Below are 13793 nucleotides of genomic sequence, written 5' to 3'. Positions count from 1 at the left end.
TTTTTTCTCCTGAGGCTATCTAAAAAAAAAAAACAGCGAATCGCCTCCATGTGAGCCTCGCTGTGAGTTCCAGTCGGATGGTTTTGTGAGCGAACAGGAAGCAAAAATTCCCCTGCGTTTAAATACCTACAAATACCAAAGTGTTTAAAAAGAGGAGACACTGGCAGCACTGGAGTGATGTCGGTGTGATGATACGTGATTAAAGCTGCTGCTGCTGCTGATGGTCGGGTCGTCACGTATTGCACGTAGCGGATTGGAAATGAGGAAATAACCAGGAAGCTGACAGCAGATCACCTCCTCCTCACAGCTGCTGCTGCTGCTTTCATTCACACGTAGCTACAGAGAGAAGCTGCAGTTTGTCAAGCAGAGGTCCGTGGAAACAAGAAGGGTCGTCATGAAACTGGTGGTCATCGTCCCCCTCCTCCTTCTCCTCGAGGTGTCCGGATACGCAGAGTGCAGGTGTTTCTGTCAGGTGAGTGCTGGACGCGGTTCTGACTTACTTCCTACATTGGTGGGATTATTTGACCGGGTTACAGGTAACTTGTACTGATTCATTTTACATGAGTGTCGGTTTTTATGGCTACCCTAAAATTCCAGACTGTGAGTCAATGGCCTCAAAGTCATTTTGAATGGTAGGAGGAAACAAAAAAACAACAACAACAACCAAGTCAAGTTGGTTTGATAGTACCAAGTAACTGGAGTTCACTTCTTGTGTATTGATTTCATTTTAATGAGTTTTTTACATTTGCTTAGTGTTGTTGTTGTTGTCGTCAGTGAAAATATCAGTAACAATACAGTTCTGTTAAAACAATTGTGGTTTGGCCTAGGCCCCTGCATTAAATGTGCATCGGCAGTAAGTAATTTCTTTATTTCTGTGTAATGTCACACTGATGTTGTTGCTTATAAATACCAAGTTTTGTAGTTGAGCACCCTGGAGGCGAGGAACCTGCCCATGTTTTGTAACAGTGAAGGTGCTATGGTCTAATTCCCCTCATATTTTGATTACTTAAGAATTTTTCTTGTGTACACATTACATTGATATTCAGATCTATACTTTATTGACCCCACAAGGAAAATGACTGTTGAATAAAAATAAATAAAAATAGTACAGTCTACTATTGAAACTCTTTACAGTGTTTTCCAATCTTACTTCGGCTTGCTCTCAGGAGCATACTACACTGTACACTGGATAACCAGCTGTTTGCCTGTTCCCTCTACATCAGGTGACAGGCGACCTGGATGACTGCACGTGTGATGTGGAGACCATCGACCGCTTCAACAACGACCAGCTGTTCCCAAAACTCCAGAGTCTTCTTGAGTCTGATTACTTTAGGTTCTACAAGGTACAACTCATGCACCACACATACGTATACGCACATCTGTGGGTGAGGTCTGTTACTCTGAATGTGTGTTTGGCTTCCATCCTCTGCAGGTGAATCTGAATAAACCGTGTCCTTTCTGGACTGCCAGCAATGAGTGTGGTCTGAGGGACTGTGCTGTGCAGCCCTGCTCTCCTGTGAGTTTAACCCTCATATAGCAGCTGTAAACAGACTTTTACGCCCCCCCATTCAACCTGCTGTTAATGTCTGATCACTGTCTGTATAACTCATAACGATAGAGCCGCGCATTGGCATTGTTTCTTGTGAACCAACCTAATTGCTTTTGCATATCAAGATTAAATTGAGGGTGCAGCCGTTGTGTATTTAAATACCAAGTGTAAATGCAAAGACCTGTGGACTAGATTTAAATATCATTAAAAAAAAAAAAACTACAAAGATTACCTATTAATTCCAGGTGAAAGAGGAGAAATGGTCACATCAGACTGACTGAAACTGTCTATTCACAGAACGAGGTGCCCGAGGGGCTCCGATCCGCTCCCCACAACAAGGTGAGTATCTCAGGATCAGTAAGTGGCACAAACTGGCTGCGACTCAGATGGTCTTTTTATTTGTGTCCCATTTATTTAATCAAATCTGACAACAGTTTACCTTCTCCATATGTAAAGTTTACTGAGGATTAATGTCACTTTGGAAATGAATCAAAACTGGAGTCATACAGTAAGTAAACACACCCTCGTGCAATTTATCACTTAAGAAATCAGAAATCAGAAATCAGAAAGGGTTTTATTGCCAAATGTTGAGCGGGTTTACAACATTAGGAAATTGCTGCGGTGCTTCAGTGCAAACATACTGTTATAATACTGTTATAAATTAAGCTTAAATAGACATGAAAATAAATGCCAGACGACTCAAATACAGTTATTAAGAGGTGATGCAGATTCTTCAGTATTAACAATGTGTGTCGAGTCAGTGCAGTCTCTTCCAGTTACAGGGGAAAAATAGTGTAGACAGCTTCTAATTGATGAGTGCATCTACTGTGATGGGTTAGAGAGGAGCTGCTGTAAAGCCTTGAACCTTTTTGCTGTCAGCATCTTGTTTTGTGTTTTGTAAAAAGACGCAGGAATCTGTATGGAATTATTTATATGTCAAAAATCACGTGTGAGAAAAAGCATAATCTGAGCAAATAACTCTATTTCATTGCCGAGTTTTCCTTTACATTTCAGAACATCCATCTTTTATATCCCATGAAGTCTATGGAAAAAAGCGTTGCTTCTTCATTCTTTAGAGAGGGCCTGAGAGATTTCTCTCAGATTGTGAAAGGGATCGCTTGAGTCACTTGTGCAAAAAGAAAACAAGCAAAAACAAAAGAAAATCCAAAATGGCAATCCCCTCACAGCTCTCCCCCAAACTCAGCATAAAGACACGCTTTCCCATAATTATCTATTTTTTTCTTTTTTTACTCATCCTGTTGAAGACCTGATGACCTTTAGCTGCGTTGAGCATCCGTCCATCTTTCCGTTCACCCATTAACAATTTTTACAAGAGTCACGACTGCTTCTACAGCACAATTTAATCAAACCTTTACACAGTCAACAAAAAACTGGTCTTCATTGAAACTATTGTCAAGGTTTCATTTATTTTCTTCAGAGTTTTGAGATTTAAAAAAAATTCACTGATGCAGAACGTAGTTGAACCATATTATTATTATTATTATTATTATTATTACCTTTAGCTTAGAGACAGATCCACACTGCTGCTCAGCTGCCAAAAACATTTTATACCATCCATTAAATCTACAAATCCTCACAGTGTGGCCATATTTCTGGATTTGTTGCTAATGTGACAGTTTTGTAAATGTAATGTACTGTACTGTAGCACATTTTGCTTTTTATAAAGACTAATTTTGTTGTTGTTGTGGGTTTTACAGGAGGATGTAATGTTTAAAATTAAAACAAACAAACAAAAAGGTCATGGGATTCTAAAAAGTTTTATTTGCTAGTGCACTAGAGCACCTTTTTGCCACAATAAAAAACGTTTCTATGTTTAATGCTCGACATGTATTATAAAAAAATGTAATAAATCACATTTTTACATCATGGCATTAAAGTGAACAGGTTTATCTGCTGTATTGTGTTAGCAGTTAGCAGTTTTGTTACTTTCACTTTCAGCTTCCTGCTGTTAATGAGTCATCACAGCAAGTTTGATAGAATATAGCTTTGCTGCCCCTCAGATTTTCTCAGTAATTCATAGAATTGTAAATTTAAAGTTTGTGTGTGTGTGTGTGTGTGTGTGTTTCAGTATTCAGCAGAAGTGAACGAGCAGCAGGATGAGTGTGAGAAGGCGAAGCATCTGGGAGCTGTAGATGTCTCATTAAGGTGAGTCTCGTTCATTTTGCTCAGTTCTTTTCTTCTTCTAAAAGTGACTTTTTGACATTTTTTATTCAGACTGTTCTTTTGAGTAAATTGTGCACTGCATTGGATGAAACTGTCTGGAAGGCGGTTGGGTGGTGAGCATACAAGGCATAGTTCGGGTGAAAGCTGCTTCTTTAACCTGAAGAACCATACTCGTTATCTTTGCTATTGGGAACAAAATCATTAATATATAACTCAAATTATTTTCTGGTAACACGTTCAAGCGGGATACCAAAGTAGGATTTAACTTTCTTTTCTGACCTATGAACCTCCACACTGAGGTTGAGCACAACTAAGCCAACTGAGTGCTCTCCTTTTTGTTCCCAGCGCTGAGACCAGAGAGGCTCTGCTCGACTGGAACAAATATGACGACGAAGCAGAACGCTTCTGCGTGGTTGACGGTACGTCTCAGTCCAGCTGAATGAAGGAAGAAGCAAATTTGATACATTTTGATTACCAAAAATAATTGCTAATTGACACTAGGCAGAAATATGATAGTCAAATGCTGTAGATTGTAAGGCAACATGTGTACGTCAACAACAAAGTTAAAGAATGAAAATGTTTTGGAAACATAACAGATTATTTAGCTTAGCATAACTGAAAGGGAACATAAAGAATAGATAGTATGTCTTGTTTTTGGTAAGGGGATATGATTACAAGAGACATTTTTAGGGAATGTAATGCTATGTTTAAGCAGTATTAGGACTGACTATAAAACATACTCCAAGGAGTAGTTTTAGGAAACATGATTCAAGCAATTACAACACAGAAGATGGTGCAACATGTAGAAAATGTAATGAAACATAGGGATCCATTTCTCCAAAACCTTTGTGAAATGCTAGTGGGTAACTCCTCTTTCCTGAATAAATCCCCTCCACCACCACCCTCTGCTACATTCTGTCACATGTGGCTGACAAAAAAAGATGTTTTCATTATAATGACTTGCAGCTGAATAAAGGCTCGCTCTTTTCCAGATGAAGAGTCACCAGACTCCCAGTATGTCGACTTGCTGCTGAATCCAGAACGCTTCACAGGCTACAAAGGACCAGAGGCCTGGCAGATCTGGAACAGCATCTATGAGGAGAACTGTTTCAAGTAAGCGTTCAGAGCCCACAAAATAAGTGACTGTAGTTTATACTTTAGCGTGATTCACAGTTCAAAAATAATCCCCAGTTATCTCACACTGGGACTTAGAGGTTGTTACCTCTTACTTCATCTCCTGTTTGAAATTGATTGCTTTAGCTCACTTTCAGCCAAGTTTTGAGGAGCAGGCGGATGGCTCTTCAATGCCCACAGCCATAGAGGTGTCCGCAGTGACCATGTTAGGGACATCTATATCCTCTGACATCAGAATAGTCTGAAGCCTGAGCTTTGGCTCACAGGGATGATTTGTATATAGAGTGACATCATGTTGCCATGTTTACTATCAACATCCACCACTGTGACCACCCTGTAATGAAAAGGAAACCTTTATGTGTCCTTCTCAGACCATATACTATCAAACGACCACTAAATCCCACCTCATTCCAGAGCAGCCCAGGAAGTGAAGGTAGGAATTCTTCAGTGTTATATCTCACCATTTTTCTAAAACAATTGCAGTTTTGTTTTGTTTTCTCCATTTCTGATGACACGTACTTTGTTTGCAGCGAGGACCTTCTACAGCTGGCTGGAAGGTAAGCTGATGCTACACCTTAAGATTCTCTTTTTGTCGAGTTTTCGATAAATTCTCTGCCTTTCTCTCTCAGGCCAGTGTGTGGAGAAAAGGGCTTTTTTCCGGCTTGTCTCAGGTCTGCACGCCAGCATTAACGTACACCTGAGTGCCAGATATCTGCTGGATGGTGAGGCAGAAAAAAAACAGCCCTTGTTCATTTTCTTTTTCCTTTTGTCTGAAGAGTCAAAATAACTGACACTCACTTTTATTGCCTTCTTTCCTTCAGACAGCTGGTTTCAGAAGAAGTGGGGTCACAATGTGTCGGAGTTCAGACAGCGTTTTGATTCGGAGCTGACGGTCGGCGAAGGGCCCAAGAGGCTCCGCAACCTTTACTTCCTTTACCTGATAGAGCTGCGAGCACTGGCTAAAGTTCTGCCGTTCTTCCAGCAGTCATCCTTCCAGCTGTACACGGGCAGACCCGAGGAGGACCAGAAACACAAGGAGCAGCTGCTGGACATCCTGCAGCTGGCCAGGTTGGTCTCAGACCACACCAATCATTGTTAGACTTTCCCTGAATAAAGGTATAATACAGCATGCCCTTTTTTTCTTGATACCTAGTATTCATGTTCTATAAATGAAAGATCAACCATATTGTGTTTTTTAACAGTTAATTTCACTCAAAGTGCACTAATTAGAAATGCCTGATTTGATATAGATTTACACTCAGGTTGTCAAGGTGCAGCTCGAAGATCTTGCCCTAGTTCTGCTGTGGATTTGACCCATGAAGCTGAGATCAGGGCAACTTGATGGTCAGATCAACTTCTGCAAGAGTCCTTGTACTTCTCGTGGCTGAAGTTTTCCTTGTGACTCTGGCCGTACGCTTGCCCTCGCTGTCATGCTCCAGAGTGAAATTGGCACGAGTCAAATAGCTTATTGACAACATCACTGTCAGTGTCAGTGATGTCTGTCAGTGCGCCCCAGGGCAGCTGTGGCTACAATGTAGCTTGCCATCACCAGTGTGTGAATGTGTGTGTGAATGGGTGGATGACTGAATGTAGTGTGAAGCGCTTTGGGGTCCTTAGGGACTAGAAAAGCGCTATATAAATGCAGGCCATTTACCATTTACCATCACAAAATGGATATGAATGTAAACATGTGGATGTGGATGGGTGGTGTTAGAAAGAAGTGAGCTCTGTTAGCACTCTGCACTCTGGGAAATGTAGGCAACAGATTCTGACATATGACACCTGTGGTTTTACAGCAATGCTTTTTAAAGTCCAACAGTTTAATCACAGTCCCTGCCAAGGTTAATATAGTTAGCTAAAAATAAACTGAAAACTACAACTAGATGTGAGAAAGTGTTGTAGTTCACTAATAATAAAAATAATAATAAAATAAAAACTAGACTTTTGAAAAAATTCAAACTAACTGGAGTGATTTTGAGAACTAACTAAAATGAAATACAAATGTCATTATAACTTGCTTGATAAGTCATGGATAGGTGTGTTTATTATAAACTGTGAGTCAACTGCTTTCAAGAAGTTCAGCGTGTTTATATTATTACACCTGTACCAATATCCCCAAATCTTGCCTCTGGCATATGCCCTCCTTGCAGTTTTAGTCTTTTTAGTGATCACTGTAACTAATAAAAACTAAACAAGTTCAAACAATAAAAACTAAACCGAAAAAAGAAATTGTACTCTTGAAACTAACTGAAACTACACTAAATTAATAACAAAAAGTCCAAATGAAATAACAATAAAAGCTAAAAACAAATTAAATAATACAACACTGTACTAACTCTGGTCACTTCTTCGCACTTCACACTTCTTTCTTTATTAATCTCTGTCTTTCTTCCACAGCACGTCTTTTATCCTGTCTTCCTTTTTTTACTGCAACCGGTCACGGCAGATTATTATTATTATTATTAGTAGTAGTAGTAGTAGTAGTAGTAGTAGTAGTAGTAGTAGTAGTAGTAGTAGTAGTATTATTGTATGATCGACCTTACAATATAAAGCACCTTGCAGCGACTTTTGTTGTGATTTGGCGCTGTATAAATAAAATAAAAACGGACTTCCATGCAATGTTTTGATGACGTTCATCTCCTCTTTTCTAGATCTTTCCCTTTGCACTTTGATGAGGCTTCTCTGTTTGCTGGGGATGAAAAGGAAGCAGCCAAACTGAAGGTCAGCAAGTGTTTCAAACTCTGCTGAAGTTATTGTTAAGTTATTGATATTGTGGACGTAATGCACCAACTGATTACATATTCACAGGGATGTTAATTAATATTTTCAGAATGCTCCCCACCCATATTGTTGATTGTTTGAGCTCATAAAATTCAAAATGATTTATAATTAACCTTCTGGTTTAACTGCATAAAAGCATTCAGTTGTATTCTAGCCACGCCAGTTAGAACTCTACGTGAAATTGTGCTGTAAAAACATTGATGCATCAAAAAATGCTCTAGCTGCAGAGTGAATGCAGATACAGAGATACGGGGAAGCCGATGCTTTGAAACCTTTTATCGCATTAACAAAGCTGCTGGGAGTGATCTTGTGTACGCAGGGTTGCTGCAAACACACAGTAATACTGACTGGAGTTGCAGTTTTAATTTGTGTGGGTAACTTTCAAGATTTAAAATGACCTGAGTTTTCTGTGAATGTCAGGAGGATATCAGACTGGCCTTCCTCAACATCTCCAGGATCATGGACTGTGTTGGGTGCTTTAAGTGTCGCCTGTGGGGGAAACTGCAGGTACCTGTTATTTTCCTCTTAGTGCCTCTCGTTAGCTTGTAGCGCTTCTTTTGTAAAGATGAACTTGATTTTTTTGTTTGTTTTGATCGCTGCCTCTCTTGTGTCACAGACCCAGGGATTAGGCACAGCCTTGAAGATTTTGTTTTCAGAGCGACAGATTGAAGCTCTGCCCAAATCCAGTAACCAGCGACCCAGTTTCCAGCTCAGCCGGCAGGAGATCGTCTCCCTGTTCAATGCCTTTGGAAGGTCAGAGAGAGAGGCTGTGGACATCAAGTCATACATGTGCCATATTTAAAAAAATCTCCTTAGTTCCAGCTCACACCCACTCTGCTCCTTGGAGAGCTTTTGTTGCCTGCGCGTTAGTTTATTATTGTATCTGAAGCACTTTTAAAACCTGAAAATGATTTTTGGATATGATAAATGAGCATGCGCCATTTATTATTCAGAAGCCTTCTATGCATCTCCTTTGCGAATTCCTTCTTGAGCTGAGTGCTTGAGCTATCAGGAAATTTAGACTGATATTTGAGTTACTAAATGCTTACTTTGTGTGTAAATACAAAAGTAAGTTTAATCAATATCAAACTCCTAAGTCTGTCACTTTAGAACAAGTTTATCTCTATAATAGGAACTTACATAAGTGAGTACTGATCTTATTGGAAATTCACACTCATTTAAAACAAAAGTTAAAACAAATATGTTCAACATGAAATCAAAATAGTGCAAAACTTGCCTAAATTTTCTGTAAATTGAGGCTACAATATAATATTCGCAGAGAAACTGGGTTTAATATTAGTTAAAACATACTGGAGTATTTTTTTCATTATTTTGTACTTATTATTTTAACTGTGTCCTCCTGAATCCTGCGCAGGATTTCCACGAGCGTCAGGGAGCTGAAGAACTTCAGAGTGCTGTTAGCAGAGGAGCAGTGAGGACATCCAGAGGAGTCTGCCTTCACCTGTTGACTCCTCTCTGATGGGGCTTTATTTCAACATGTGCACTTTTGTGGTCCCAGGCCACTGACTGCCATCTTTCCTACTGTCTTAAACCTGCTGAAATGTCGACTGAAAGATCAGCTTTAATCAGCCAAGTGTTTATTTTTCCTTAAAATAATGCATTGCTTTCTTTTGAATTAAACTAAAGTCATATTTAAAAAAACAAAAAACAAAATGACACTTTGTGGCATGGTTTAATGTTCCTTCAAGTGGTATCATTTTTTTTGCTGATGGAGAAACGTGCTTGTCTATTTTCAAATGCGCTTTGATCAATGAAATCACTTCAGTTGCTGTTTGGGAGCTGACTGCTAAGAATTCTGTCTCACCTGTTCACACCTGTGTTGTTGGGATTATGCTTTGCTCCTGAGGATGGCGCTGTTTGTCAAGAAAATAGATGAGAAACGTCAAATCTAAATTGAATGCGGGCCACAAATATGCAGTATGTCGAAAGGAAAACTATACAGGAATGGACACCAACGTTTAAAATTCATTATCACACTGATTCTCGTAACAGCCATCCTCTGTTTTCAGAGTCGCAGGTTTTCAGGTGCGTGTCCAGAAGTTATAATGAAACCTGTTTCCACCTGGGAGGAAGGTTTTGTAAACCATTCAGCACAGATCCCCAAAATATTTATATACTGTTGGTAATATTCCGATTGTACATTGTATTTGTGTATAAGTTTGGAGATTTAAAATTTAAAATGTATATATAAAAGTCATTTTATGAAAATGTAAACGGTAATAAAATTTTAAAATTATTTTTCAATGTTCTAAATTCAAAGCTGTTTTTTATTAAATAAATGTGAATATTTGTATTTGTAATTGGGCGTGGTTTGCGCTTATGTGTTCAGTGCCTTGGTCAGAGAGTCTGCGATGGATGTGTGAGAGCGCTGGAGGGCAGCATGCAGCCGCCCGCAGACAGTGAAGGGTTAACCTGTAATAGGATGAATGGATATTGTGGTGAGCAGCATCTGATTACACAGAAACGCCAGCAGGCACCGGAGGGGGGAAGACACGTCCGTACACCTACCAGCACAGACGGCGTTTGGTTCCTGCCAGGGAATACAAACGCGCTCCTTTTCCTTTTTTAATTAGCGTTATCATTATTTTTTTTCCCTTTCTCTCAGCGTGCAGGCTATAACTTTACTTTTCTTTTTTTTTTTAACCGAGCCGAGCAGGAACCGAGCCCGCCGTTATTATGGGAGTTTGTTGAAACAGTGCTGTGGCTGGAGGAGTGTAAATGGCTGAGAGAGGTCGACGGACGACTTGAGAGACAACTTGCAAGATGTCGCACTTTGTGGAAGCCTAAAAAAAGGAGTATTTGTTTTTGTTTTTTACTGTTAGCGTGACAGGAGGTGGTGAAAGAGTAGGGGAGAGGCTGCAGCTCAAGGGGGATCTGGTGTTGGTTTGTTCCTCCGGCTCGGAGAGAAATAGGTAAGGCTCCTCACCTGCCTGCTGTCTGCACATGTTCACACCCCGAACACAGAACACTTTGCGATGGGAAAACTGCCCAATGCAAGCAACTGGAAAGAAGTGCTGCTGTTTTATTGTCTGCTTTTTGTCTTCCCAAAATGTTTCCAGGTGTATTTCATAGACTAGTTTTAGTTATTATTAATCTAGCTCTAAGTATAATCAGAAATACACCGTCTGTAATGAATATGTAAACATCCATGCAGTGACTATTAAACTTGCCATTTTTCGTATTCCCAACCAAAATGTGTAAGCTTACGCTTTAAAGCGGCACCAGGTGATTTTTGACCAGCAGGGGGCAGAAAACCCCCCAAACTCTCTACTTTACTTACGCAGCACCCCACCTGCTAAGACCATGTAGTAATTTAAATAGATTTTTAACTTTGTGCTATTATAATTCTGCCCTTTTGCTGCCCGTTGTTGTTGCTCATATTAATTAGTACCTGTAAGTGAGCCCAAAAAAACATGAATAACACACATGACCCTTGCAAGGCACAGCTTTAGCAAAGTGTTATAACAGAAATGCAGACAATGGCAGGTGTAGTTATGCAGTCTTTTTCCCCTTTCAGTTTGTCCATTGTTAAAGTGCTTTACAACTGTGCCAGTAGTGCGCTCCTCCAGTTATACTAGGGACAAACCACAGGACTGAAGCAACAGAATTTTAGCAATGAAACAGTTAAATATATATGTTTAATGTTTTACATGAGGAAAAAAAATATGCATACAGTGGCTCAAGTCAACTTAGCATGGAGAATTTGAGTTTGGGAAACAGTTACATGGTTGTCAGATTTACTGTTCCAAAAACTTTGATTTGCATCTGTAAACATAACCTGCACTAAAAGAGTGCAGGAATCGGGTTACTAGTGCTTATCATATGTATAAGAACCTGATTTATACTTAAGTCCATGCGAGTAAAAGAAGATGATTTAGGCATTTTAAAATGTGTCAGTGATCTGCCAGCATGAGAATTAAGATTTGAAGTAACTTGTGGAGAAAGGAGCAACAAAATCATAATACATTTTGTTGCTTTACCTTCATGACTTTAATGAAGTGTTGTTTCTGAGCCTCTGAAGAAAGTTTGGAGGCTATAGGAACCTCCCCCACCTTCAAGCTCTCTCCTGCCAAACAAGTTGAATTTCTTGGAAACAGGAGATATGTCAACAAAGACTGTTCACTCCCTCCCAGTCTGTCAGATCACTTGTTCTTACATACTCCTTGAAAAGATGACCTCCCCCCCAAAAAAGTCAAAAAGCAAAGAGTGCAGGTCAGTTTGTTGACAGTAGAAATATTTCCGTGTGGCTCTATCGTGCAGACCAGGAGGATGAATCACTTATCAAGAAAGTTGCATGAACCTGTTAGCTGATAGATGATTTCTTTTATCATTTCAGCTCTGTTTTCACAAACCCTGTTGTAGCTGCATTCATTCATGCTTGGGTTGAATTTTCTAGAAAGCGTGCTTCCATGCAGTCAAATGTGAACAGCAGGGGAAACAGGTTAATCTTCGGTCGTGTTGCCTGCAGCATGCAACAGATTGAGCTTAGACTCCCAGGGCCTACGTCCCGTTTGCAGGCTTTATGTTTCCGTGCTGAGCTGGAGGGAGCTGCCACGGAGGCTATTTTAGACCAGGATGGCCTCCGTGATGTGGTTCTGGTCTGGTTAGAAGTGAGCTGGGAGAACAGCTGTATGTGTGGGAACAAGGCTGAGTTGTCCTTTTCTTTGACTCAGTCTCTGGAACGCCATACTTTCTGTGATCTGCTTTCGTTTTTTCTGCTCTTGCCTCTCACTGCCAGAGAAGCGTCACATGGTTTGCTGTCGGTTAGACACGGAGCCTCGGGCTGCAGGCAGCAGCTGTCAGACGGTACAGGACTGCCGTCAGTGAGCGGGAAAGCGAAATGTGGCCAAAATGCATGATTGCATTTTGCACACAAATTGCTGACGGTGATGTTTGTTCTTAAAAATGACTCTTTTCATAGTAAAGGTTGCTGACCCCTCCCCGAGATGGAGAACCCCTATGCTTTCATCAAACTGTGTGGCTATTTGTTTCTACTTACAGGATGTTTTGGTTTGGATGAACACTGTTAAATAACAGTACTGGCAGCTAGACTTGACAACATACTGTTATTTTACAGTGTATCTACTGTGATCTAGCAGGTACTTCTTACTAGAGTAGGCAATTCTTACAAAAGTGAAAATTAAAATACAGTGCTGCGTAGGATACATGCACTTTTTAGGTGTTCTTGCTATAATCTTTGTAATCAGTGCATAACTTTAAAACCTATTAAAGTGAGAACTGTATCCTCTCAGTTGGCATTTTCCGTTTTCTGTAGGTTTTCATGTCTTTCTTGAACCATAATACAAAAACAAGGTTCCTCGCTGTTAATATTTTTCATCAAAATTACCAACATTTACAGCTGAACTCACCTGAACTCACAAGGAATATTACAGTTGTACAGATAATTGTGTATGTGCATGATTCCCGTAAATCTGGAAAGTTAGGTTAATGGGTAGAACCACAACAGACACATTGATGGGGCAAGATTATCGATTAAAGATAAGAAATGACGATTTCCCGGTTTCATCACAGTATTGACCCAATCGATATTCTAATGATGGATTTGATTCATTTTTAGTCTAGTTGGCAGTGAGGATCTTAGATTTTTTTTTTCACCTCTTCAGTCTGATTTGTGCTATTGTATTCTGAGTAATTACTGAAGTTATTCAAATATTATATCTGGAGAGACGTGGCCATAAAGTATCGTTTGACTGGTTGGTGGAAGCAGAAAATGATTCACCATCACTGGAAGTTATGCTTGATCTGCCCTCACACTACTATCCCACCTCTCATTAGTGAATTATTTGAAGCTGTGCTCATAATTAATCAGCTGTATTCATTGTTTGTGCTTTTAGTGGTGAGGATGGGGCTCTCAGCTCTGACTCTTAAAGCATTTGTCATCAGAAGTGAAACTTGGTCACATATCTAGTTATACTGGGAAGCACCCAAAAAGAGCCACTGTTTTGTGTTTTTTATGAATGGGTTCACAAACTGTGGCAGCTGATGAGAATCCGACACAAAGGTTTAATCTTCTGTGCCAGCGATCTTCAGCTGTGGCTAAATGTGGATTTAGATTTATCTGCTGATTATTAAAAGAACAGAGCGGTTTAGAGAGTAACTGCAT

General features: G+C 39.9%; 2 protein-coding genes across 3 annotated transcripts in view; both read left to right on the top strand.

Annotated features, from left to right (window-relative positions):
• Positions 1 to 78: 78 nt before the first annotated feature.
• On the top strand, positions 79 to 9969 carry ero1a (endoplasmic reticulum oxidoreductase 1 alpha). Its single transcript, XM_085276361.1, has 15 exons — positions 79 to 472; positions 1224 to 1343; positions 1433 to 1516; positions 1847 to 1888; positions 3639 to 3715; positions 4079 to 4152; positions 4726 to 4846; positions 5239 to 5300; positions 5398 to 5424; positions 5497 to 5589; positions 5689 to 5935; positions 7519 to 7588; positions 8069 to 8155; positions 8265 to 8401; positions 9024 to 9969. The coding sequence occupies exons 1-15, from the start codon at positions 395 to 397 to the stop codon at positions 9082 to 9084; spliced, it is 1380 nt and encodes a 459-aa protein (XP_085132487.1). The 5' UTR covers positions 79 to 394; the 3' UTR covers positions 9085 to 9969.
• Positions 9970 to 10115: 146 nt separating this feature from the next.
• pacsin3 (protein kinase C and casein kinase substrate in neurons 3) overlaps positions 10116 to 13793 on the top strand; it is a 34644-nt gene continuing 30966 nt past the window's right edge. For both annotated transcript variants that reach the window (XM_085276381.1, XM_085276373.1), the window contains exon 1: positions 10116 to 10581. The gene's annotated coding sequence lies outside the window, so the exon portion shown is untranslated. The remainder of the gene's footprint in view (positions 10582 to 13793) is intronic.

The sequence above is a fragment of the Mchenga conophoros genome, linkage group LG1 (genome assembly GCF_057382185.1).
Source record: "Mchenga conophoros isolate Kocher_MC1m ecotype Shallow Benthic linkage group LG1, M_conophoros_male_GT1.1, whole genome shotgun sequence".
Classification (NCBI taxonomy): Eukaryota; Metazoa; Chordata; class Actinopteri; order Cichliformes; family Cichlidae; genus Mchenga; species Mchenga conophoros.
This window is presented reverse-complemented; position numbering and strand designations above follow the sequence as displayed.

Excerpts from the sequence above, each read along its gene's own strand:
- ero1a (XM_085276361.1), top strand. The coding sequence starts at position 395 with ATGAAACTGGTGGTCATCGTCCCCCTCCTCCTTCTCCTCGAGGTGTCC. Across the intron at positions 1,517-1,846 it reads CTGTGCAGCCCTGCTCTCCT|AACGAGGTGCCCGAGGGGCT; the intron begins GTGAGTTTAACC and ends GTCTATTCACAG. Across the intron at positions 5,425-5,496 it reads CTTCTACAGCTGGCTGGAAG|GCCAGTGTGTGGAGAAAAGG; the intron begins GTAAGCTGATGC and ends TTTCTCTCTCAG.